General features: G+C 44.0%; 1 protein-coding gene across 1 annotated transcript in view; it reads left to right on the forward strand.

Moving 5' to 3' along the window:
* Positions 1 to 27272, forward strand: part of SERINC2 (serine incorporator 2) — a 58821-nt gene that overhangs the window by 17643 nt on the left and 13906 nt on the right. Inside the window, exons 2-8 of the mRNA XM_033957228.1 lie at positions 5369 to 5530; positions 10073 to 10251; positions 12285 to 12364; positions 13838 to 13975; positions 19130 to 19299; positions 23809 to 23899; positions 25327 to 25462. Coding sequence (XP_033813119.1) covers positions 5369 to 5530; positions 10073 to 10251; positions 12285 to 12364; positions 13838 to 13975; positions 19130 to 19299; positions 23809 to 23899; positions 25327 to 25462 — 956 coding nt within the window. The remainder of the gene's footprint in view (positions 1 to 5368; positions 5531 to 10072; positions 10252 to 12284; positions 12365 to 13837; positions 13976 to 19129; positions 19300 to 23808; positions 23900 to 25326; positions 25463 to 27272) is intronic.

Consider the following 27272-nt stretch of genomic DNA (forward strand, 5'->3'; position numbering starts at 1 on the left):
AGGTTGATATTTTGAATGAATACTGTGCTACACTTGAATTGTTCTAACAAGTCTTATCGGTGTTTTCAGTACCAGTCTGACTCACTGTTTTCTGTTTGCTTATGCTAAGTGAGCTCTGATTTCATGCTTGGCAGTGGTGTGTATCCTTCATGGGAGGGGTGAGAGGTATCCAGGTTCAAGCTTTCGCCCCCTTGTTGTCTTTGAAAAATTCTTCTCTGTTCTACTAGACAATTTGAGGAAATTGGACCTCAAATTGATAGCAACCTGAGCTTTTTGGAAGAAATTATACACTTTTTTGAGAACTTACAGGCAAAATAAAATGTTAATTAGCATGCATTTTTTTCCTATTTGACTTTGTTCCCAAGTCAATCTCTAGTTTTCAGGATATCCCCAAGAAATGTACAAATTTTATGGCAAAGGTGTGTGTGCGCAATTGAGTAAAATTCCTGAAATTTGCCAGTTAATTTTTCTTCTATAACTAGTTTTTAGAGCTTTTGTGATTTAACACCACCCTCTTTTTTTTTTTTTACAAAACCGTGATAGCGGTGTTTTTAGCATAGGCTAGTGCGCTGAATGCTGTGCACCAGGAGCAGCGCAGAGCATTCACCATGCCGATCTGCGCTAAAAACCGCTATCACAGTTTTATAAAAGGGTGGGATTAATTAACTTAATTATGGAAGTGCAGTTGAGCAAAATTAAAGTCGATTAGTCTTCTAAACTAGATAAATTCACAGTAAAAGTTGTTAGGTTGTTTTTTGTTTCAGTTTTACGTAAATAAAGGTTATTGATGATCTTTTCTAGATTCTCCCCGTAGCCCCCGAGTAATTGGTTTTATTTCAGTTCACTGGTTTTATTGGAAGCAAAGGGCACCTAAGGTTAAATATTTTCCTTTTAACTATTTCTTGTTAATAAGTTATGCCCTCACTACTTGCATTCGGTAATTCGCTTTATTCGGGTAATTCGCTTTATTCGGATAATTCGCTTTATTTTGTAATTCGCTTTATTCGGGTAATTCGCTTTTTTCGGTAATTTACTTTATTTTGTAATTCGCTTTATTCGGGTAATTCGCTTTTTTCGGTAATTTACTTTATTTTGTAATTAGCTTTATTCGGGTAATTAGCTTTATTTTGTAATTCGCTTTATTTGGGTAATTCGCTTTATTCGGGTAATTCGCTTTTTTCGGTAATTTACTTTATTTTGTAATTCGCTTTATTTGGGTAATTCGCTTCATTCGGTAATTCGCTTCATTCTGCAATTCGCCTCATTGTCCAGCTCTATTCTAAAATTCACAGATTGTCCCGCTTTATTCCTTGGGTTGCATACAAGAGACCTATAATACATACTTAAGATTCATATTTTCCTTTTATATATTTCTTATATAATAAGTTGTACCCTCACTTCCTGCATTCTGTAATTGGCTGGTTGTCCAGCCTTCTTCAGTGTGAACCGCCTAGAAGTCATTCGACTGTGGCCGTATAGAAGAATAAAGTTGTTGTTATTATTATTATAACTTACTCCTATGAGCATTAGAATTTTTACTACCGCGGCCAGCAATTAAAAAATGCTAACACAGCTTCATAAAAAGGGGGGGGGGGCGGTAATTGGCAAAATACCCCTAATAACCTCAATAATTGAAGGGAAAAATGTAATTGGGTGTTACGTGCCTAATGCCTAAGTGGGTGTTTCTATTGGCAGAGTATGACTTAGACGCCACCAAACATGATTCTCCAAAGGCCCCGAAGCCCATAGAGATTTAAAGGGCTTCGGGGCTGATGCCAGGCGGCAGCCGCTGGGGTGGCTTTGTAAAACAGGCCCTTAGGCACTTGAAATATAAGCCTTTAAAACCCTCGCCTACATTTTAGGCACTGTTCGCCATGATTCTGTAAATGGAGCCTAAGTGTGATTTTTCTAGGCGCTGATTGATTTAGGCGCCATTTATAGAATCAGTCTTTTTAAAAACGATTTTTTAAAAATTATTGTTAGCCTGTCCTCCCAAAGGAGCTCAGAATGGGTTACAAATCAGCATTTTCCCTCTCTGTCCCGGCGGGCTCACAATCTATTTAATGGGGCAGTGGAGGATTAAGTGACTTGCCCAGGGTCACAAGGAGCAGCGCGGGGATTTGAACCCACAACCTCAGGGCACTGAGGCTTTAGCTCTAACCATTACACCACACTCTCCTCCAGATAAGAAGAATGTAACTGGGATGTACATAAGGAAGGGAGGGTAATAAGTGTAAAATAACAGAATTCATAAACAGGATGAACACGTTATATGATACGTATGTCAAATTGACATCGTCTTGAGGAATATGATATGTGTGTATCGGAACTAGTCACCCTGCACACATATAAATGGGCTGTGATTCACGCAGTATTGTAAGGATGACAAATGGTAATATAAATTCACCAAATGGCAATGTACGGGCTGCAGTGGAAAGAAAACACTGGGGCCGGCGGCAGAGTGATGCTGTGACTCGGTTTCGCCGCCCGGCAAGTGTTACAAGAAATTCAGGATGGACGCAGGAGTGGGGTGGGGGAAGAAAGGAGTAGATGTCGGGGAAGGGACCCGGCAGAGAGAGCTGACCAGTAGGTATACTGGCTGGCAGCATGGGGGTGGAGAGGAGGAGGTGCTGCGCCCTCAGCAAGATGACATTCAGGGCGGTCCGCCCCCTCCCCCCCTTAATACACCACTGAGTGTATCGTATTGTACTGTATTATTGGTATGTCAAGTAGTAAGAAAATATGTCAAATTGTACTCCGTCTTGTCTACACATTATGCATGTTCACCTGTAACCCGCCCTGAGCTCATTGGTGAGTACGAGACAGAAAATAAATTTAAATTAATAAATTAAATATATTAAATTAAATTAAATAAATAAATTAATAAAATATATCAATGGTAATTGAATCTAGCCAGTGGCTCCAAATATGACAATGTTATCCGTTTCAGTCATGTTCAGCTCGTGTCTGTATGTGACCATCACCAGATTCCACCAGTAATACAAGGACATCAGGTTACAGGAGTTCAGATTGCGCAATATTTACCAGTACTCATTAGTCAGTGAAAAGTGAATTTTACAAGCACAGAGATGGGCTGAAGAGGACAGGTAACTTGTTTTGTACCGTGTTATACGCTGTGGTAATTCTCTGCTAAAAATGAATTGGAGCTCTGAGCTGGCGCAGTGACTAGGCAGTCACCTAGGGTTATAGGTTGTTTTGTTTTTGTTTTTTTTTTGGGAGGGAAGCGAAGCTCTAGTCAAAATAAAACAATAGGTCCTGACAACCACAACCACACTTATAGGGAAGGTGGATAGTAATCAAATAGCCCACTTATCCTGATTGTTCTGGGAGAGGTACTGTTGGAAAAGGAAACGGGGAGGGCAAGGCTGAAGATTTTCCAGGGCCACTATTATCCTTATATTTGCCCTGACAAGGCTTAGTAAATTGACTCCTTTCTACTAGCACAAAACAGTTGTGTGTATCATAGGCATTGGAACAGGGGAGGCCACAGGGCCTATGGCCTCCCCCAAAATTGCCGGCAGTAATAGGGCCGACAGGGATCCTGCGTGCAGAGAAACACCAACTGAAGTGGTGGCCTCGGCTGGTCAGCTCTCTACCACGTCCCTTCCCTGATATCTACTCCTGCCCCCCTCCTCACAGCTACCCTGAATTTCTTGTAACACTTGCCGGCGGCAGAACCCATTCACAGTGTCGACCCCGGCGTCTTCTCTCCACTGTTGCCCACCCCAGCGGAAACAGGAAGTTGTCGGAGAGGGCGGGCTGCATTGGAAAGAAGACACTGGGGCCGGTGGCAGAGCGATGCTGTGATTCGGTTTCGCCACCTGGAAAGTGTTACAAGAAATTTAGGGTGGACGTAGGGGGAGGGAAAGAAAGGAGTAGATGTCGGGGAAGGGACCCGGCAGAGAGAGCTGACAAGGAGGTATACTGGCTTGGCAGCAAGATGCTGCTTCCACCGGAATGCTGCCTAGAAATAAGGCCTCTATCAAAACATTTCAAATTCGGAGGAGGGAAAGAAGTTAGAGAGGGAGCGATGTTTGACTCAAATGAGGGAAGGAGGGAGAGATGTGAGACTAAGGAATGTGATAAGGGAAGGGAGGGTGGGATGGAAAGATGTCAGAATGGTAGGAGCAGGGAGAGATGGACTAAGTGGGCTCATTATGCTATATCGTCCCATAGGAATAGCATGGCAGTAGCAGGAAGAGGTTGCAGGAGAGGTGGGTGGAGTTTGGAATGGGGTAAGGGGTTCCTGGTTTGGTTTTAATCTTGGCTCAGCTACTAAGTCCTGGCTTTCCATTCTCATTCCCTCGATTTATATTCGAGTTAATCTTTTTTCCCCTTTTTAGGAGAAAAAAGGTTACCTTGGTTTTTATTCAAATCGGTTTATATTCGAGTATATACAGTAATTTTAAAAAAAAAGTTGTGCATGGATTTTGGCTAAGCATTGCTGATAAAGGCACCATTTATAGAATTATGCCCTTATTATGCACCCTTACAGAACAGCATTTAGGTCAGTGGTCTCAATGTCAAACCCTTTGCAGGGCCACATTTTGGAATTGTAGGTACTTGGAGGGTCTCAGCAAAAATAGTTAATGTCTCATTAAAGAAATGACAATTTTGCAAGGGGTAAAAACTCTTTATAATTTATAAATCTTTCCTTTTGGCTAAGTCTTAATAATAATATTGTCATTTATAGCTAAAGAGACATATGATCAAGAAACTTTTATTTTACTTTTGCGATGATGATAAACATACCGAGGGCCTCAAAATAGGACCTGGCGGGCTGCATGTAGCCCCTGGGCCGTGAGTTTGAGACCACTGGTTTAGGTGTTCTGCTGTTACTTAAGCACATAAATGTGCACTCGCCCACGAAAGGAAAAGTGACAGGGGTTCCAAAATGCTTCTGACATTTGATTTTTAGGATTAGGACAATTTTATTGCATTTTGCCTTTTTTTTTTTTTTAGCTAAGCTATACTGGCTATTTGTGCGAGCCTGAATCTTTTTGAAAACAGCCTGTCTCGTTTTTCAAATAATCTACGGTCTAACTTCTGAATTTTGTAACTAAGTTGATGGATGTTCCATTGTCTAGTTCAGTGGTTCCCAACCCTGTCCTGGAGGACCACCAGGCCAGTCGGGTTTTCAGGATAGCCCTAATGAATATGCATGAGAGAGATTTGCATACCTGTCACTTCCATTATATGCAAATCTCTCTCATGCATATTCATTAGGGATATCTTGAAAACCCGACTGGCTGGGGGTCCCCCAGGACAGGGTTTGGGATCCACTGCTCTAAATATTCACCGACTTTGCTTTAGTATAGACTAAAATGCTGTGGGTGGCTTTTTCTAGGTGTCCTGCCTTTGCGGCACTGCTCCATGTCTCCTGTGTGGTTGCTGTCCTTCCACAAAGAACTCCACGGTGACACGCCTGATCTTCACGTTCTTCCTGCTCCTGGGGACTCTGGTAGCATGCATCATGATCATTCCAGGGGTGGAAGATGGACTTAAAAAGGTAACAGACCCCTGCATAATGAGTTGGTTTTTTAAAATAAGAATAAGTTGGATTGTGTGAAATGAAATAGGATAAGTTTACTTTTAACATACCGAGAAGCGAATATAATAAGCTGGAGAAGTTGAGGGCACCAAAAAGTTTTGTGCTAAATTCAGTAACAGTCATATGCAAATAATGCGCACAAACACGGGAGTGGGTTTTGGTTGCTGTGGAAACGGAATCGGTATTTTGCGCAATAAGAGACCAAAGCAGTGCCTGCAGATCTGTCTGCATTGCTGGCTTGCATGTGCAACTGAGTTGGTTAGCAAACCAATCAGCGCAGATACTTGCCAATTAACAAGCAATTATTGGCACTGCCTGGTTCAAAATGCGGCTGTTCGTCTGATCTTGGAATTAAAAAAGTTTGACCATGTAAGCCATTTTTACGTGCAACTTCATTGGCTCCCTTTCAAAACGAGAGTTATTTTTAAATTCGGCTGCATTTGTTAGAAAGCACTCTTCGGACTACTGCCATCCTACTCATCCACCCAACTAAAATTGTTCTCATCAAATAAGAACACCAGAAACTCGGGTATGTTTATGTACCCCGCTCTGAAAGCCTGTTGTTTTAAAAGTTTCTTAGACAAAACTCTGGCTTTTCAAGCGGGGAAAATGAACTCTTGGCTGTGTCCTCTAATTGCCCAATCCCAATCTTACCTTGACATGGCAGTACTTGAGGGAGTCCAGAGAAGAGCAACTAAACTGATAAAGGGAATGGAAAATCTCCCATATACCGACAGGTTGAAGCAGTTGGGACTTTTCTCACTGGAAAAGCGGAGACTTAGAGGAGACATGATAGAAACCTTCAAGATCCTGAAGGGCATAGAAAAAGTAGACAGGGGCAGATTTTTCAAATTAAGGACCACCACAAGTACAAGGGGGCACTCGGAGAAATTGAAAGGGGACAGGTTTAGAACAAACGCTAGGAAGTTCTTTTTCACTCAGAGGGTGGTGGATACATGGAACGTGCTTCCAGAGGCTGTAGTAGACAAGAAAACATTAAATGGTTTCAAAGAAGGTTTGGATAGATTCCTAGAAGAAAAAGGGATTGAAGGGTATAAATAGGTATAGACCACTACTCAGGCGATGGGCCTGATGGGCCGCCGCGGGAGCGGACCGCTGGGCAGGATGGACCTATGGTCTGCCTCAGCGGAGGCAACTTCTTATGTTCTTATGTTCTTGAGTTCAGAAAATCGATAAAAACCTATTTGTTTGGTAAATGTATGCGATGATTTCACATTATATTACATTTTACTGCATCATATTGTATTCCACTGAATTCTACTGTATTTTGTGTCTTCGCTGATATGTCTCAGTTCTCTTGCTGTGAACCGCCCGGAACTTCCGGTTGGGCGGTGTAGAAGAAAATAAATTATTTATTATTATTATTAATTGGCAGAGCCGGCTCAAAGGGTTATGGCATCCTGAGCAAACTTCGATGGCGGCACCCCACCCCCAAAGCTTAAGCTTTCTCTCCCCCCTCCCTCCTCCGTCAAACATTTCTCCCTTTCTCTCTTCAGTCCCTAATCTGGCATTTCTCCCTCTCTTCTCTCTTTCCTTCCCTCTCCCTCCTTCCCCTGCAGCCCTCTAAACAGTACTTAGTTGCTGGTAGCGACAGTTTGCACAACAAGCTGCTTTCAGCCAGCTCTGGGTCTTCTCTCTGCTGTGTCCTTAAAAACTAGAGCCCTCATGCTCTAAACTTACCATGCCTTTAATTCTTGTCGCTTAACCGGTTTAGCGTCAAAAGTATTTTAGGTTTCAATGCTCAGAATGGTTTTACGCGGTCTCTTCCGTGCCCCGTAGCAGCCTCCAAGAATACTATGGAAATGAAGTATAATGAACTCATTAATATAAAAATGAGCACGCTAGGTGATGGCACAAAATGAAGCACTGACCTTTTCACGCCACACATTGAGCCACGTGTCTTAAAGTTGCATTTATTTAAAACCGTATACCAGCAAGACTGGGGCTGCTGATTGCATAGCGTAAGTTTAAAATAAAAAATATATACAGTCAAACCTCGGTTTGCAAGTAACGCGAACCTTAACTTGCAAAACGAGAGCTGTCCCGATAAACGAGCACATACTCACACATCACGTGTAAGCGCGCACGAACGTGATTGCTTATCGGGACGGCACTCATTTCAAATTGCCCGCCTGACACATTGTGTCGCACCAGAAGACCCCCCTCACAGTCCTCCCATCGCCTCCATGCCCTCCTACCCCTGCCGCAGGCGGCGCCCTACGTTCACTCTGCCTTTGTGCCCACCCTGAGGAGTGTTTGCCTGATGGCTACAGCAAGATGTGGACCCAACCCCAAAACTCCTCTGTAGAAAGCAACAAATATGTCCCCAGCTAGTGGCTGCATGACCAGCACCCCTCCTGATTGCTACCTAAACCTGGCTGATGATCCACACAAGCCTATCCCCGTCTACTACTACTCCCTTCCCCTCTCCTTCAAGCATGCCCAGTGCCCTTTCCGGCCGCCTGCTCTGCGCCAAGGACTCCTCTTCCTCCTTCACCAGCAGCTGTATGGGGACCCTGAGACAAGTAAACATAGAAACAGAGTATGACTGCAGAAGAGGACCGGTGGCCCAACAAGTCTGCCCACCTAAGAACCCTCCCTCCCTGGTGTACCCCTCTTTCATGCATAACTTTGTAGCACTCCCACCTGTTTGTCCCATCGACTTTTGAAGTCTGGTACACTACTGGCCTCGACTACCTGGCGTGGAAGTTTATTCCATCGATCAATCACCCTTTCGGTGAAGAAGTATTTCCTGATGTCACTATGAAATCTTCCCCCCTTAAGTTTTAGTGGATGCCCTCTTGTCGCCGTGGGACCTGTAAGAAAAAAGATTTCTTCCTCCGCCTCAATTCGACCCGTGATGTATTTGAATGTTTCTATCATGTCCCCCCTTTCTCTGCGCTCCTCGAGAGAATATAAGCGTAGTCTGGTCAGACGTTCTTCATATGGAATGTCTTTAAGTCCTGAGACCATCCTAGTGGCCATTCTCTGGATCGACTCCATTCTTTTCACATCCTTTCGATAATGTGGTCTCCAAAACTGGACACAGTACTCCAGGTGAGGTCTCGCCATGGATCTGTACAGCGGTAGTATGACTTCAGGCTTCCGGCTGATAAAGCTCCTTCCGATGCAACCCAGCATTTGTCTAGCCTTTGCTGAAGCTTTCTCCACCTGATTGGCAGCTTTCGTATCTTCCCGGATGAGAACTCCCAAGTCCCTTTCTGCAGTGGTTCTTGCTAAGTTTTCGCCATTCAAGGTGTATGATCTGCATTGCCATTGCTTTGGATTACGAGCATGCTTCTGGAATGAATTAAGCTCGTAAATCAAGGTACCACTGTGTGTGTATATATTAATTATGGTTTGCTGGTAGTTCTCCATGCCCCCCCCCCCCCCCCCCGCCCTTGGAACTTATGATGTGCTACAGTAAGGCATGCCTATGATTTTGTGCCTTTATAATGTAGCTTTTCCTGGCACATGTGTCTTTCTCCGTGAATTATTCTACGCATGTGTCGGTCACTTTCTCCAACAACTGATTGGATGGTATTTCTGCAGACCTCATTTGCATGCGAAGATTTTGGAGCATCGCTTGTCGTTTTAGAAAGCAGAAAATTTACACTACAGCAGCTCACAGGATTTTAAGGGTGACTTTAGAGCAGGGGTCTCAAAGTCCCTCCTTGAGGGCCGCAATCCAGTCGGGTTTTCAGGATTTCCCCAATGAATATGCATTGAAAGCCTAGCTCTCATGCATATTCATTGGGGAAATCCTGAAAACCCGACTGGATTGCGGCCCTCAAGGAGGGACTTTGAGACCCCTGCTTTAGAGCATGGGGGGGGGGGGGGGCGCTAGCAGATTTGAAGCATGACTCAGATAATTTGACAGTTTTACATTAATGACTTTTTTTTTCTGCTTTTTACTTTTACAAGCCCAGTGAGCCCGTGGTTTTAACCCGCTTTAAACCCACGGATTAAAACCACGGGCTGGCAGTATGGAAGTAAAGAAGTTAAAAAAAGGTACAGGAAAAGGCAAGGGTCATGTGCGCCAAGGTGAGGGGCGTGGGGGCGGAGAGGAGGAGGTGCTGCGCCCTCAGCAAGACGGCGCCCAGGGCGGTCCGCCCCTCCCCACCTTACTAAACCACTGAGTCTATATAATAAACATTTCTGTCTCATGCCGTCTTATACCTGATGTATCGTTTTTAAAAAAAATTGTTCTCCAGCTTTCTTTCATTCCTTTCAGAGACAAACCTTACTTTATATGCACGGCTGTTGAGACAACTTCCCCCGATAATATTTATTTTAAAAAATTTCTAACCTGTTTGAAACTAAACGATTTACATAATTTACATACATAATTTAAAAACAAAAACATAATAAAATAGACATGCAAACAATCAATGTAGTTAAAGCATTAACAAGCCTCCGAGAGGAACAATGAATGTAAGAAAATACAATGATTTTTCTTTTGTCCGGTTCTCATGATAGATCCCTTGGTTTTGCGAAACCTCCACCACCATCCATGGTTCTGTGAACTGCGACATTGTCGTTGGCTATAAAGCAGTGTACCGCATGTGCTTCGCCATGGCTGCTTTCTTCTTCCTGTTTGCCCTGATCATGATTTGTGTAAAAAGCAGTAAAGATCCCAGAGCCTACATACAGAATGGGTGAGTTCCCCTGTCATGTCTCTAGAGACCCTTTTTGGGTCTATATCACGAGCTCTGCCTTTTCAGATGGAGAAATTTTCCAGGCTGTGATCAAAATTTTCAGATTTGAGATGGTTCCTGGACCAAACTTAGAAAATGCTGCCATGAGTTCCCGACGTAATCTTGAGAGACTATGGTAACTCACGGCACCATTTCGTATGAGTGATCTGCATGGGGCAGGAGCATAGGAAGATCGCTCCTGCCCCAAAAGACCGCTAGACCACCAGGTAAGGTCCAGGATGCCTGAGGGAGGCGGGGATGGGTCAGAGATGGCCCAAAAGTTATTCGTGAATTTTCAGTATTCGTGGGCCGGCTCTGCCCCTAACCCCCGCGAATGTTGAGGGAGGAGTGTAGAACTAAAATCAATTCTATATATACATTTACACTAATAGATGAACAGTTCAAAGCAGGAGGTTTTTTTTGGGGGGAGAAGTATAATAATAGGATAGGAAAGCATAGAGAGCATGTACATAAGTGCATATTGTGGGTCTCCAGTGTGTGCAATTAGCTCATGTTTATTCACTGTGAAGATCCTGAAAACCCAACTGGCTGTAGGGGCTTCAGGACAGGTATAGGAAGCCCTTGTTTAGATTGGTAGGCATAAGAGTTACCATATTGGGACAGACGGTCCATAAAGTCCATTTCCTTGTCATCAACAGCAGATGAATCCAGAGACTAGTGGGATTACGTCCATCAACCAGCAGGTGGAGATAGAACTGAGTTGTCCTCTGCCTTATTGGATGCACAGCCTCCTGGCCATTCAGTATACTCTATCTCCAGCAGGCTGAATGGATGTGTTCCTCGCAGCTCCTGCCTTCGGCTTGTGGATTTAGGTCCAGGCCAACCTAGTTCACAAGTACCTGCCAAAATCCCAAGAAATAAAACAGAATTTGTGATGCTTATCCTAAGAATAAACGGTGGATTTTTTTTTCCTCAGGCTCACAGCCTCCTAACCTCCTATTAAAAACTAGTTGGAGACTGGGGGGGAGAGAGTCCCCAGCTGCTCTGTGCCCTTAGGCACTGCTCCATGGTCTGTTTGCCCATGCCTCTTTTATATACAAATTTAGCTTATGCATATTAATTAGGCATATCCTGATAACCTGATTAGCTACTGGTAGCCCAGGACAGGTTTTAAATCCATAGCTCTGATGCTTATAGGAATTCTATGAGCATCACAGTTAATATCGCCACAGCCAGCAATTTAAAAAAAAAAAAAAAAAGCCTTACGCAGGGGATAGTGTTTTCTGGCATCTAATTCCTTTTGGTTGGATAGAAAAGACCCAAGCAAACCCAAATGCTTTTGGAGCCACAGAGGATTGTGTAGCTGTGTTTCTAGATAACGCAGTTGCACTTTCTCTCGTCTGTGGTGTCAAATGCATAGGTCTAGCATTGCCACAAAAAACAGGGAGGAATGGAGGGAAGTATAGTATAAAGATTCAAACTATCACTCCAAAACAAAAGCACCACACAAGCCAAGAAAGCTAGCTTATTTACTTAAGCGAAAGAAAAGCCACAGACAAACGGAGAGGTGGACCCACACTCTTCCACCCAAGCATCATAGGCAGTTAGGATCTGCATACTGATTGCCTGGATTTGGCGATAAGGCCCTGAAGCAGTGGTTACCGGCCACGAAACGATCGTCGGCCTGGCCTGTTGGTGTTCAGTGGTTTTTACCATTAATCATTTATTTATTTATTTATTTATTTTGCTCCCACCTGCTAACTTTAAACTTGTGCGAAAGTTTTTGGGCCTATGATGCTTGGGTGGAAGAGTGTGGCTCCACCTCTCCGTTTGTCTGAGGCTTTTCTTTCGCTTAAGTAATAAGCCAGCTTTCTTGGCTTGCGCGGTGCTTTTGTTTTGGAGTGATCGTTTGAATCTTTGTAGGTCTAGCATTGCCCGTAACCAGAGCTTCAATGTCTAGTGGGTCACATGGCTCTTCATAACCTTTTTTTTTCCCTTCCCTTTCTGATGTCTGTTTTGTCCGTCCTTGGCAGGTTTTGGTTCTTTAAGTTCTTGATTTTACTGGGCATCACCGTGGGCGCCTTCTTCATTCCCAATGAGCCATTCACAACAGGTAAGCCCCCGCATGGATTGCAATTCCCCCCCCCCCCACCTTAATTATTTTAGAGTACCAAACAAGAGTTTCCAAGTGACCTGGTTTCAGGTTGGAGGCGAAAGGCCAACTTTGACATCTCTGCGTTTTGATGCTTCAAGATACCATGACCTGCTGGGTGTATGCTTATGACGGCTGGTGCGTTAGGGGCTTGTCCCCACTGCAAGCTGTGTGACTGAGGGCTTCCCTTCCCCTTTCTAATACTTTTGTGTGGTGGTTTGTTGTTCAGGCTGTCTCTTCCCCTCACCCTTTCTTTTTGGGGGGGCTGGGGAGATCTGCTCTTTCTATCAAGATACCATTTTGCATCCAAGCAAAAGGCAAATCCTGGATGTCAGCCGAAGCAAGGAAATAAATTTTATTTGGTTTGTATACTCTTGAAACTATGCCAAATTGCACATTAGCAGGAAAAAGAAATACACAGGACTCTGGGCTAATTACACAGTTGAAGTGGATCTGTATTTTTTTTTTTTTTTTTTTGCCAAGGAAACCGAGATCAAAGTAAGGTTAGAAAAAAGGATGCATAACGCAGCTACAAAATTACAAAGAAGCTGCAACACTTGATAATTCTAAAAGCATTCCCAGATGCACATCTAAGTAACGCTCCACAATCACTTGTACTGCAATCTGCATATCCTGTCGGTTCATATCGGGTCCTTTTAATGATGTGTGGTAACCCCCAAATGTTTTGCTCTTCCAGTAGAGAATAAGGAATCTACATGCAATCGTGTTTGTCTTCCACAACCACTATTTAATCACGTTTTAAAACACACATCCTGTTGCTGGGTACCTGTGGCTTTTTTTTTTTTTTTTTCCTTCAAGTGCCACGGCAGCTGCAGGTGATGCAAGAGACAGTATGCTGAGGACACGCCCAGGTTCTGCCACCATCATTTGACTCTTGAGTAGAGGATGACATGGGGACAAGCTTTTCCCTGTCCCCGCAGGAACTCATTTTCCCATCCCATCCCAGTGCATTCTTTTCCTGTCCCTGCCCCATTCCTGCAAGCTCCGTCCTCATCTGCACAAGTCTCAAACACTTTAAAATCATAAGTAGCAACATTCTAGAGCTCAGATTGTGATGTCATAATGCCTCATTCCACCAATGCCTAAGCTCTGTCCTCATCTGCACAAGCCTCGAACACTTTAAAATCATAAGCAGCAACATTCTAGAGCTCAGATTGTGATGTCATAATGCCTCATTCCACCAATGCCTAAGCTCTGTCCTCATCTGCACAAGTCTCAAACACTTTAAAATCATAAGCAGCAACATTCTAGAGCTCAGATTGTGATGTCATAATGCCTCATTCCACCAATGCCTAAGCTCCGTCCTCATCTGCACAAGTCTCAAACCCTTTAAAATCATAAGTAGCAACATTCCAGAGCTCAGACTGTGATGTCATAATGATGTTTTTCATTTTGTTCTCTTCCTCTCTCAAGTCTGGTTCTATTTTGGTGTGGTGGGAGGTTTCCTTTTCATCCTCATCCAACTCATCCTGCTGATTGACTTTGCCCACTCATGGAGCCAGTCCTGGCTGGAGAAAGCAGAGGAAGGCAACGCCAAGTGCTGGTATGCAGGTATGTGGACTCAGATTGCAATGACTAGGAAACAACTGAAGTGGGCGCAAGTGAGGCACTGCGTGTGTGTGTGTTTGTAAGAAGTTGTCACTTAGCATCAGCTCCAGAGCAGTGGGCTACAGATCGTAAAAGAAATCAAAAGTAGAAGCATATCAGGCCCAGTATGAAAAAATAAATGAAAAGCTGGGCTCCTATAAACTTCCCCCTTCCTATTTGCGGTTTCAAGGTTCACAGTTTCAATTATTTGCCATTTTTTTTTTTTTTTTGGGGGGGGGGAAGCATAGTTTAGGGCCTTCCTGTCTCCCTACAGGACTTAAAATGTCTAGTAGCGCTATAGATTACTCCTTACTTGGTGGTCTAGCGGGCTTTCGGGGCAGGAGCGATCTTTCTACGCTTTTGCCCTGTGTAGATCGCCGATAAGAAATAGCTGCCGTGAGTTCTCGAGAGACTACAGGAACTCATGGCAGTTCGCTCCTGCCCCGAAAGCCTGCTAGACCACCAGGTAAGGCCAGGATGCCGGGAGGGAGGCGGGGGTGGGTCAGAGCTGGACGAGAAGTTATTCGCGGTTTTTCACACTTCGCGGTCCAGCTTTGCCCCTATCCCCTGCGAATACTGAGGGAGAAGTGTATTACAATTTACACTCCTAAATTTTTTCATGATTTTCAGTCAAACTTAGGGTCTTAATTTTTTTTTTTTTTTCTGCTGAAAATTCATCTTAATTTAGGAGCTTTAAAAGCTGTGATTCTATAACATGGGCCTGCCAAACATTTTGCCTATATTTGAGTCTAATTTATGAGCCTAGTGCTGAAAATACGTGCAGCACTATTTCCCCCACCCCCTCCCATCCCCACCAAACACCTTCCCTTGTTATCCCCCACTTCTTATGTTCCTAAACTTTGGAGTTCAGTGAAATTTTGATGATAAATTGAGGCACTCAGCCCTAATGCATTTTTAAGGAGGCCAGTTTAGAAGCATAAATGCTTTGCCTGCTAGACCCAACATGTTAGACTTGAGTGACTTCACTGATGGCGCTTGACTGATAACAATTTAATGGATTTGGCTGAGAACATTGCTTGATTTGCTCATAACACATTTATTTCCTCCTTTTGGTGATTGAATTGTTTTCTACATTAAATATGATTTTGCTTTTAAAGGTCTAGAGACTAGGGGTGTCTAACCTTGGCCTTCACTAGGTCAGGTTTTCAGGATTTCTCAAATGAATATGCATTAACAATATTCCAACGAGACGTATCAGTTACTTTCAATAGCTTCAATAGTATCACTTACTCAGCATATAAAAAGCTATTCATACATGTTATAAAACATTTTATTAAATAGTCATTCAATAACATCACATTTCCCAATAACGTTTTAGACATTACCAATAAATAATCACATTAATCACACATCATACATACAGAACCTTTCCTGTCACAACAGTTCTTATTATCGTTCCTGAAATGTCCAGGTATATCATGTATTTTTTTTTTTTTCCAGTCTTTTATCTCAAAGGAATGGTGCTTTGAGATAAAAGACTGGTAAAAAAAATACATGATATACCTGGACATTTCAGGAACGATAATAAGAACTGTTGTGACTGGAAGGTTCTGTATGTATGATGTGTGATTAATGTGATTATTTATTGGTAATTTCTATTTATTTGATTCAATTTCTATCCCGTCCTCCCAGGAGCTCAGAACAGGTTACAAGCCAATATTCACAAAAGCTAAATTGGACAGTACATTTGGTGATACAGTACTGGCGGAATAGAAATCACTAATGTAATATATACAATATTATACAATACATATATACAATATTATACAATACAGTCATAAAGACCAAAGCTGGGCAGTACAGTAGTTTAAGGACATTCATAGGGAATTTCTGGAGGGGCATTACAGAAGATTGAACCAGGGGGTCGCCAGCTGGTGGTTGTAGGCGGAGAGAGATCAGAGGGAACTGTTTGCGGTTGGCCCTTTAGTTGAAGAGAGATTCCTTCACTGCTCTTCGGAAGGTCATCATTGAGTTCTGTGATCTGATTTGAGGGGGGGGAGTTGGTTCCAAAGCTGTGGGCTGAAGTGGCTGTAGGAGCGTTTTCGGGCAGTTTCCAACAGGAGAGATCTTCCTGGAGGGATGCACAGTCGTCTTTGCTTTAGAGCGGAGGGGGAGGGTAGGGGCATAAAGATGTAGCTTGGAGTTTATCTAGGCGGGGGTGGTGGCATGGAATCTTTTTATGTGCAGCATTTGTTGATCAGTAGCCAGTGTTCTGTGCGGAGGGCTAAAAAGTTACTGGGAAATGTGATGTTATTGTGTGACTATTTAATAAAACGTTTTATATCATGCATGAATAGCTTTTTATATGCTGAGTAAATGAATATGCATGAGATCTATTTGCATACAATGGAGGCAGTGCATGCAAATAGATCTCATGCAAATTCATTGGGGAAATTCTGAAAACCTGACTGGATTGCGGCCCTCGAGGACCGACGGACAACCCTGGCCTAGACCAATAAATGTACAGAAATGCACCATGTTCATCACCTCAGTCAGTAGCATGAAATGTTGCTACTATTTGGGTTTTTGCCGGGTGTTTGTGACCTAGATTGGCCGCTGTTGGAAACAGGATATTGGGCTAGACAGATCTCTGGTCTGACCTGGTCTGGCTAAAGCCCTTTCACATCCTGCTTAGTCAGCAGAGTTGGCATTCCTTTGTTACATCTGCATTCATGCAGATTGAGTCATCACCCACAGGGGGCAGCAGTGCTCCTCTTCACGCCCTTCTCCATCACTCATGTCCCATGAATGCTCCTTGTTTGTCATTTCAGTCCCCTCTGGCTCAAAGAGCAATAACCTGCTTCTGGAAATTGAACCCAGATCTCTCACAGCAAATAGCATCTTGATGCACCCTGGCCCAAAGACATTTAGAGCAGGGGGTGTCCAACCTGCGGCCCAGTGAAGTATTTTGTGCGGCCCCGGTCAAGGGCGATGCAGTGTTTTCCTCTGCTGCCCCCGGGTGCTTACCGTCTTGCTGGCTCCCTCCTCTGTCTTGCTGCAGCGTTTGCACATTTGTGCAGGCCCAGAAACATTTTTTAACATAGTAACATAGTAGATGACGGCAGATAAAGACCTGAATGGTCCATCCAGTCTGCCCAACCTGATTCAATTTAAATTTTTTTTTTTTTTTTTTTTCTTCTTAGCTATTTCTGGGCAAGAATCCAAAGCTTTACCCGGTACTATGCTTGGGTTCCAACTGCCGAAATCTCTGCTCATCTACACCCTCCCAGCCATTGAAGCCCTCCCCAGCCATCGAAGCCCTCCCCTGCCCATCCTCCACCAAACGGCCATACACAGACACAGACCATGCAAGTCTGCCCAGTAACTGGCCTTAGTTCAATATTTAATATTATTTTCTGATTCTAAATCTTCTGTGTTCATCCCACGCTTCTTTGAACTCAGCCAATGCGGCCCAGGGAAGCCAAAAGGTTGGACACCCCTGATTTAGAGCAAGTTTGTGGCTCCAAGGGTAAAGCTATTTAGGTTTGATCAGTTAATGGACCTTCAGCCTTAGCCACATTCTTGATTTTTATCCTTCGGTATTTGTGTTATTCTTTTTTAATATTTATTAAATTTTAACAATAATACAATAATCTAATCTTTAATAGAAAAGAGTGGTAATTCAGGTACTCGTTGACTTACGACTGCAATTGGTTCTGACTGACAGGTCGTAAGTTGACCGGGGACGTAAGTCGGCCTATGTTAGATTATGTTTATCGGATTCGAACCCGACAGCTCACGCGCCCTTTAAATACTGAAGGGAGTGATCGCAACAAGCTACTTCATACCCCTTCTAAACTTCAGAAGACGTTCCCGGACCAGCCGGTGGCTCGAGACCAGCTTTCCCCGTTCATTCCTTTCATTGGCTAGCAGAGCTCGTGCCTAGGCGAATGTTCTCGCTAGCTGCCGAGCGACGCGCGGGAATACGGCGACCGAAAAGAGGCGACCAGCCGTCGATGTCGGCTTACTCTCGCGCTGCGTTGTGCTGCTGCATAGCGAGACTTGGGAGTGCTGGAAACTGTCGTAAAGTCGAACAGTCATAAATTGCATAGGTCATAAATCGACGAGTACCTGTACCAGAAAATCAAAATACCAAAAAGAATCCAACCCCCAGTAAAAATCAATATTATACTCTGTTCTTTAAACCTCAAATGTCATCCTTTTTGTCATTGCTAATGACATTTTGCTGAATTTAAGGGCAATAAAACTGAGGTGGTTCGTGTCCAATACTGAGCTGTTTGGTAATTCCACAAATCAAATATTGTCTTGGTCTTTGTAGCGCCTTTCTTTATCCTTCAAATGGCTCCTGTTTCAAGTTTCAAGTTTATTAATTGGCTTGTTGAATCGCTTAATCAAATTTCTAAGCGATGTACAGCAATATACATTCTTAAGGAAACAAAAACAAAACATACACTTAATTCATTATAATATAAACAGAAGGTATGAGGGGTGAAATACATTTTTATAGTAAAGAGAGGACATATAAGGAAAATACAAAAGGAAGTTGGTAGACAAGTAAAAGCAAAAAAAAAAAAAAAAAAAAAAAATGAAAATTCACTAAAATAACTCAATAAAATAAAATTTATAGTTACTTTGCAAACGCATCTTTAAACAAGAAGGTTTTTAACTCGCTTTTAAATTTGCCAAACACCTTCTCTTCCCGTAAAAACATGGGAAGCGCATTCCAAGTCTGAGGTGCTGTACATGAGAAGATAAATTGTCTTCTTGTACTAATAATTTTAAGCGAAGGAATTGACAAAAGATTCCGTTCACTCGATCGTAAAATTCTTTGAAGTGAATAGGGGATGAGTAATCTAAATAAAAATGCTGGAGTCTTATTTTCTAATGTTTTAAAAATAATTGTACATAGTTTATGAGTTATTCTATGAATGACTGGTAGCCAATGAGCCTTTTTAAGGAGTGGTGTGAATCCAGAGGGCTGCTGTCAAAACGCAGTTACTAAGTAGCCGGGAGATAGGTCCATGGGTAGGTCTGTGTACTAAAGCAGTTACACACGCCCTTATAAAATAGCGTTTAGAATGCTTTCACATTTGCATATGCATGAATCACAGTGCTCCTAAATGTCTGTCTCCACAGTCCTCCTGACCTGCACAGGCCTTCTCTATGCTGCTTCCATTGCTGCTGTGGTAGTGTTGTACATCTTTTACACCAAACCCGATGACTGCGTTGAAAACAAGGTGTTCATCAGCCTGAACCTGATCTTCTGTGTCATTGTGTCTGTGGTATCCATCCTACCCAAAGTCCAGGTAAGCAGGGATGAGTGCAAACGCCACAGGTATTGGTATTAGATCCCTAGTATGTATCGAGGTAGGATAAAAACTTGTGTCAGAAACATGTAACTATGGTAAATTGCAATCTGTAACCCGTTCTGAGCTCTTTATGGAAAATGGGATAGAAAATGAATGAAATAAATAGGAAAATCCATTTATGGAGCTTATAAGAGCTATAAAATGCTTAGGGAAAATGTAATTGGTCCAGTCGCATCATGTGATAGATAAATCTTTCTTACCATTGGCTAGTGCCTTGTGATGCCCTGAAGGTCAAAGATTGATGATGATTGACAAAATGTGCTGCAACCGTATTTAAACTGCAGCTTAGGCAAATGAGCATATAAGGTTTCAAGGTTGCTAGTTTAATTCTGAAAGCCTAATTCTTGTGGGTTCCAGAGCTTTCCCCAAGTTCGATAGCATGAGGGTTTTTTTAGCTGCTAAGGAGGGCCGTTTTCGATATGATATCCAAATCCGGGTAGATTGGCCACAGAGACATCCCAGCAGAGCAGTGGGGCACCTTAGGGGCACCTAAAAAGCCCAGGTCCCTATCTCACTATAACCCCTATAGAGTATACGGTGAGCCCTCCAACACCCACTATACACCACAACAGAAGCACTTATGCCTGCAGGTGGCACCTATATAATGGTCTAGTGGGTTCACATAATCCACCATAAGTGTAGTAGTTAGTGGTTCACTATACTGTCTACCAAACAGTTATGCACTGTTTCATTCATATCTTTGGGAGATGGGAGGGGGTCAGTGATCCCTGGGGGAGGAGTTAGGCACTTATTCATTATTAGAACTGGTCTAGCCCCAGACGTCCAAATTGTGCCCTGGACCTATTTTGAAAAGTTTGATTACGGCAGTAAAATGCCCAAATCGTAAGTCCACGCTAGTCCTGCCCAAAGCACACCTCTTTCGCCCCCTTGAGGTGTAGATGCGCACTGCAGACGAACAGCATAGAAATCGGTCTAGAAAATAAGTTTTGAAAATAGCGAACTGGAAGGGTTTGGCAAGAAAAACGTTCATCTCCCCCCCTTTATGCCACTTTTCGGATGTCTTTCTTTTTTGAAAATGAGCCCCCACTCTTTTGACCCTGAGCTTCCACAGTGGCATCCAGTTGTGTGGTATTGCTTACGCTGTAAAGCAGGGGTGTCAAAGTCCCTCCTCGAGAGCCGCAATCCAGTCGGGTTTTCAGGATTTCCCCAATGAATATGCATGAGATCTATTAGCATACAATGAAAGCAGTGCATGTAAATAGATCTCATGCATATTCATTGGGGAAATCCTGAAAACCCGACTGGATTGCGGCCCACGAGGAGGGACTTTGACACCCCTGCTGTAAAGCATCTCTCTCAACTGCTGTGGCAAATAATGAACACAAAAACTGAGGGTCCAAAAATATATATTTTTTAAAATCAATAGACGCAGCTAACTGAGCTTCAGAGGCAGTGTTGCGGAAGTGTGATGAATTGATTTGCCTGTTCTCCCGCTCTGCGCATAACATTTGTGAAGGGCATGATTCGGTGAATGGTGCCCAAAGTTATGTGCCGGAAGGATCTGCGTTAAACGCATTATATAAAGGGTGCTCGGTGAAGAGTACTTTCTTATAGAATGTTAACTCCCCAACCCCCACCCCTTTTATAAAACTGCATTAGACTTTTTATTGCTAGTGATAATAAAGCCTAACGCGGCTTCATATGTCTAGACGCATAAGGAAACAAAATATATATTCTTTTGGTTCCTTTGCATTTGGAAAATTTCCTTAAAGATAAAGTAGTTTCTTGAATTCTTAAGTGCTTATTTCTCAAGTTGAGGATTTATAAATTGATAGCCTGTTACTTATTTTGTTGAGGTATCATTTTCACTGTAAATTTTTTTAAAAAAATTCTTAATATTCTAATTTCTGTTAAAATGATTAAAATAAGTACCATATTTTCACTACAAAACATAGAATACATTCAAAATAGTAAACTAATAAATTAGCACATCTTATCATCCCGACAATTAAAACAATCCCACCTCTACTTATCCCCTCCCCCCTCCTCAGGAGACCTGGATTCCCAATTTGTAAGGATGGGCTGATATACAATTCAAATCTATCAAAGAACCTCTCTTTCCAATTCAGTATACCTCTCCCAAATATCTCTAAATTTCACAGTAAATTCTAATGTGCTTTTGAGTTGAAGGGCTTTCCCATCAAGTGGACTAGAGCAATGGTTCCCAACCCTGTCCTGGAGGGACCACCAGTCAGTCAGGTTTTTGAGAGAGCCCTAATGAATATGCACGAGAGAGATTTGCATATAATGGAGGTGACAGGCATGCAAATCTGCCCCAGGCATGTTCATTAGTGCTATCCTGAAAACCTGACTGGCTGGTGGTCCCCCAGGATAGGGTTGGAAACCACTGGACTAGAGAATGGCACGGGAACAAATTCGTCCCAGTCCCCGCAGGAACTCAATTTCCCTGTCCCCGCGAGTTTTGTCGCTGTTCTTGTCCCATTCCTGTAAGCGCTGCCTTGACCACACAAGCCTCGAACACTTAAGATTTTATAGTGTTGGAGGCTTGTGTAGATGAGGACGGAGCTTAGGCATTGGTGGAATGAGGCATTATGACATCACAATCTGAGCTCTAGAATGTTGCTACTTAAGATTTTATAGTGTTGGAGACTTGTGTAGATGAGGATGGAGCTTAGGCATTGGTGGAATGAGGCATTATGACATCACAATCTGAGCTCTAGAATGTTGCTACTTTTTGATTTTAAATTGTTTGAGGCTTGTGCAGATGAGGACGGAGCTTAGGCATTGGTGGAATGAGGCATTATGACATCACAATCTGAGCTCTAGAATGTTGCTACTTTTTGATTTTAAATTGTTTGAGGCTTGTGCAGATGAGGATGGAGCTTGCAGGATTGGGGTGGGGACAGGAAACAACTTGTGGGGACTTGATGCCTTTTGATGTTGAAAATTATTATGTTAGTGTTATTTCCTGCATTTTCCGTTTTTTATATCTTTCGATGTAATAGTGTTTAGATTTTTTTTTAATTAATAAGTGTACATTTTGCACCTAACTTTGGGTGCCAGCATTTATGCCAGCCAAAATGTGACATAAATAATGGCGCCCAATGTTATAGCACTTGGCGTTCAATCGATACTGTTCTTTAAGATTGTGCCTAACTTCTGGGAAGGCCCCGTGATCTGCCCGTGCCTTTCGCGTGCCCACACCACTTTTGAGTTGCGCGCTATAAAATATAGGCGTACATTTTGTACAATATTGTAAAGGACAGTTGCGCACGTAACTCTCTAAATCGTCGCCAGTTAGCATCAATTATTAATGGTTCACTCATTTGTTTGCCTGCAGATCTGTGATCCGCACCCAAATTTGGGCGCCCAGTTTTGTCTGACCTATATAGAATCCAGCGGTCAGTGTCGTACAGATCTTTCCAGGTCTGCTTGCCTTGCTCCCGACTCATCTCATATAATAAAACCCTAGAGCGCTCATGCGCTCTTGAAATTTCGTGATCCCTGCCGCTGTGATTTCTGATCCGTGACAGCCAATCCGGCGGCAGGGAACATTCTGGCCACTCCCCTCCTCCCGCCCTCACTCACCATGGAAGCCAGGCAAGCTCTCTCCCTGCCCGCGTCCTCGGCAGGGAACACACCTCGGCCCTCACTCGCCGCCGCCGCCGCTGCTGATTCTCCTGTGAAGAGCAGCTTGCGATGGTGGCCGGCTTTAGCGAACCTCGCAGGCCGCTCTCCAACTCAGTAGCACATTCCCTCTGATGCAATCCCGTGCGTCAGAGGGAACATGCTATCGAGGCTGGAGAGCGGCCTGCGAGGTTCGCTAAAGCCGGCCACCATCGCAGGCTGCTCTTCACAGGAGGATCAGCAGCTGAGAGGAGCCGCCGCCGGCACTTTTAAAAACTTAAAACAAAAATCTTCGGCCGCTGCAGGCCAGCCCACGGGAAGGGAAGGGGGAGGGGCCGAACGGAGCAGGCCAGATCGCAGGGAGGGGCTGAAACGGAGCAAGACAGCTCTGGTAAGAGAAGAGAATTGCTTCAGCAGGGACCTGGAGGGGAAGGGAAATACCGCTGCTGCTTCTGCAAAGGAAAGGGGGGGGGGAAGAGACAGAAAGAAATACAGACAGACAAAGGAGGCCAGGGAGAGAGACAGACAGAAATAAAGACAGACAGGGGACCAGAGAGACAGACAGAAAAAAAAGACAGACAGACAAAGGGTGCCAGGGAGAGAGAGAGAAAAATAGCAGAGGGAGAGAGACAGAAAGAAAGGAAGAAAGAGACAGGAGCAGGGAGAGAGACATAAATAAAGAAAGACAGACAGGCATATATTCTAGCACCCGTTAATGTAACGGGCTTAAACACTAGTGTTACCATAAAGGACATCAGTTTCAGCCTCTGCAGAATCTAGCATTTGGTTAATTTTTGCAGTATTTCCTCATTTTTCATTTTTTTTTTTTATCTTTAGGATGCCCAACCTCACTCGGGACTGCTGCAGGCTTCGGTGATCACCCTCTACACTTTCTTTGTCACGTGGACCGCATTGGCTAGTGTACCTAGTAAGTGAAATGAGAGCAGATGAGGGGGGAAGGGCCAGGTTACATAGTTGTCATGGTGGTACAATCCACCTGCTCCATTCTTGTGATGAAAGATGAAAGCTCTTTTTCAATATATTCGTACGGCATATTAATTTATTTTTCAAGAGTGTGTGGGACTTTCAAAAACCTTGTTATTGAAGCATGATCAAAAAATGTCATTGTGTGTGAGTTTTGAAGTCTATTGCTTTTATATGCAAGTGATCTGATTCACATAATGTGGTCACATCTGAAGTAGAGAATGACACGGTGACAAAATTCATCACCGTTCCTGTCCCCGCGGATAACCGCGGAAAATAATCCCCTGTCATTTTCTAGTGTCTATTTCAACCTCAGTCCTTCTACACCAGCATTCTTCAAAGCAAAGCTTGCGGGTCACTGGTTGTGGCCATTCGTACTCTGATTCTTATGTGAGCCGAGGATAATGAAGCCATTGTGACATCACTGATGTGATTGGCTCTTAGGCACTGGTGGAATGAGGCATTATGACATCACAATATCTGGATACCAGAGACTGTCATTCTGTAGTTTCAGCCTCAGTCCTTCTACACCAGCATTCGTCAAAGCAAAGCTTGAGGGTCAGTGGTTGTGGCCATTCATACTCTGATTCTTCCCTCTCTTCTTAAAGAATGACATGAAGATGGTTTCCCACGGTTATCCACGGGGACGAGAACGGTGATGAATTTTGTCACCGTGTCATTCTCTAATCTGAAGCTCACCCATGGGAATTTTATTGAAAAGAGGTCGGTTTTCTCCGGGACTTTAGAAAGATACTAGACCAGGGGTGTCCAACCTGCGGCCTGAGGGCCACATGCGGCCCAGTGAAGTATTTTGTGCGGCCCTGGTCGAGGGCGATGCAGTGTTTTACTCTGCTGCCCCTGGGTGTTTACCGTCTTGCCGACTCCCTCCTCTGTCTTGCTGCAGTGTTTGTGCGTTTGTGTAGCCCCAGAAGCATTTTTTTCGGCCAATGCGGCCCAGGGAAGCCAAAAGGTTGGACACCCCTGTACTAGATCTTTACGCTACTTAAATTATATTCATGATCAGTGAAAATAGATTTCATTTGGTTATACGCAAGGCTAACATGATACTGGGCTTGATGGACCTTCAGTCTGTCCCAGTAGGGCAGCTCTTATGTTCTTATTGAGCTAAGTATAGGACAATCAAACCATTGTGACATCACTGCTGAGGTTGGCTCTTAGGCATTGGTGGAATGAGGCATTATGACATCACAATATCAGCTCTAGAATGTTGCTACTCTTTGGGTTTCTGTCAGGTACTTGGGACCTGGGTTGGCCACAGTTGGAAACAGGATTCTGGGCTTGATGGCCTTAGTTTGGTCTGTCCAAGTATGGCAACTCTTATTTTTTATTTCTTGTGTTTGTAATCTTTAGATAAAAACTGTAATCCCAGCCTCCTGGCCATAGTGTCGAACACAACTACATCAGCTACTGGGCAAATGGTGCAGTGGTGGGATGCCCCCAGCATTGTGGGTCTGGTCATTTTCATCCTCTGCACACTCTTCATAAGGTGAGTGGGTTTGATTGGGACCGAGCATTTTAGACAGGTGTGACAGAATCTGAGCAAATTCCTCATGAGTTGTCCTCTGTTGTGTTTTGACCTTGTAAGTTTCCTTTTAACTCCCTGAGGAAAGAAATACCACCAAATAACACCTTTAGCGCATCTTGCATTCCCAATGAGATCATTAACGTTCGCACCATATTGCATTTCAGATGGGTTTGCGGGTGTGGCTTGGGAGGGACCTCGCTTTCCGTAATGGCTTTGAAAGCCAGAAGGAAAGATCTGTACACTACTGTTACCCCGTGGCAGTTGGGCAAACAGGAGCTGCAGGAGATGGAAGCAATTCGCGCCAGCTCGCATAGAAAATCAGTATGGAGGCTGGGGGTGGGTTGTTAAAAAAAAAAAAAGTGGGCATCCGTTGAAAATCAGGGGCGGGAAACTACGAGGTGACACCAGGAAATTCTTTTTCACTGAAAGAGTGGTTGATCGCTGGAATAGTCTTCCACTACAGGTGATTGAGGCCAGCAGCGTGCCTGATTTTAAGGCCAAATGGGATCGGCACATGGGATCTATTCACAGGGCAAAGGTAGGGGAGGGACATTAAGGTGGGCAGACTAGATGGGCCGTGGGCCCTTATCTGCCGTCTATTTCTATGTTTCTATGTAAGTTATAAAGTTGGCAAAATGTAAAGGTTAGTTCTGGAGCAAAGTCGTACGCGTTAGAGCAGTGGCGTCGCAAAGCTTTGGAAGCTGCGGCTGGAGGGCACCGGGACATCACGTCGACACACCCCCCACCCCAAACAGAGCCCCCTCAGCTTGCTAACCCTGGGAGAAGAGGAGAAGCACTGGCTGCCCACAGGACTTGCCTCTCGCTGTGAGAGGTAGTCAGCTGGCGCCTCGCCTACTCACCGGCATCTCGCGGCAGCACACAGTTTGCAATCCGCTGTGCTGGAAGTATTGGGGAGCTGTGTCTTGTAGGCGGATTACGGTTTGGAACGAGCTGCCCAAAGTACGATCAGATTTTAATAAAGAAGCAGAGTGTGGATAAATTTTTAGAATGCATAAAAGAGGGAGTGGTAGAGCAAAGAATACTTTTGTCACCCCGTCTTGCTTTTACATGGCTTATATAGCAACTTGAATGTCAGGATAATTATGAAACTAGCTTATTGGCCGAACTGGGATTGGGGGAGCTAGCTCGGGACCATGCTTGCAAAGAGATGCAGTAGATTCTGAGTTTAAGGGGTGTTTTACTCAAGCTTAGCACGCGCTTGCAGACGGGGTACACTGAAAGTCAGGTTCTATAAAGTGGATCCTATTTAGGCGCCCTAATTTCAGTCACCTAGTGGCATCTAACCAAAAATCCACGCACCATAGGCAGCGGAACACGTTTTTTTTCTTTGGGGGGGGCGGGGCCCAATAGCTCTGCCCAAGACCCCGCCCAAGTTCTGCCTAGACCCCGCCCAAGCTCCGCCCAAGACCCCGCCCCCATAATAATAGTACTAACTGACCTTTAATTGGGCTGGAGGGAACTGAAGAGAAATCCCGTAGTAACCGTAGCAACGGTGGAGGCCCAGCAGCGGCGGCAGCGAAAGAGGATCCTGGACCTGGGGGGGGGCAGTCTTGCCGTGGTGTCGGCGATCCTATGCAGGAGGAGGTGAGCACACTGCACAGGAAGCTATACGTCGTATAACTTCCACCAGTTTATAGGGGCGCCATGTCCCTTCCCCCCCCCCTGTTCTGCCGCCTCTGCCGCATGCAGCCCAATAGCTTAAATGGCATGGTAATTGACCCCATCGTGTTCTAGTGTTGTCTTCATTGTT

The sequence above is a fragment of the Geotrypetes seraphini genome, chromosome 8 (genome assembly GCF_902459505.1).
Source record: "Geotrypetes seraphini chromosome 8, aGeoSer1.1, whole genome shotgun sequence".
Taxonomy (NCBI): domain Eukaryota; kingdom Metazoa; phylum Chordata; class Amphibia; order Gymnophiona; family Dermophiidae; genus Geotrypetes; species Geotrypetes seraphini.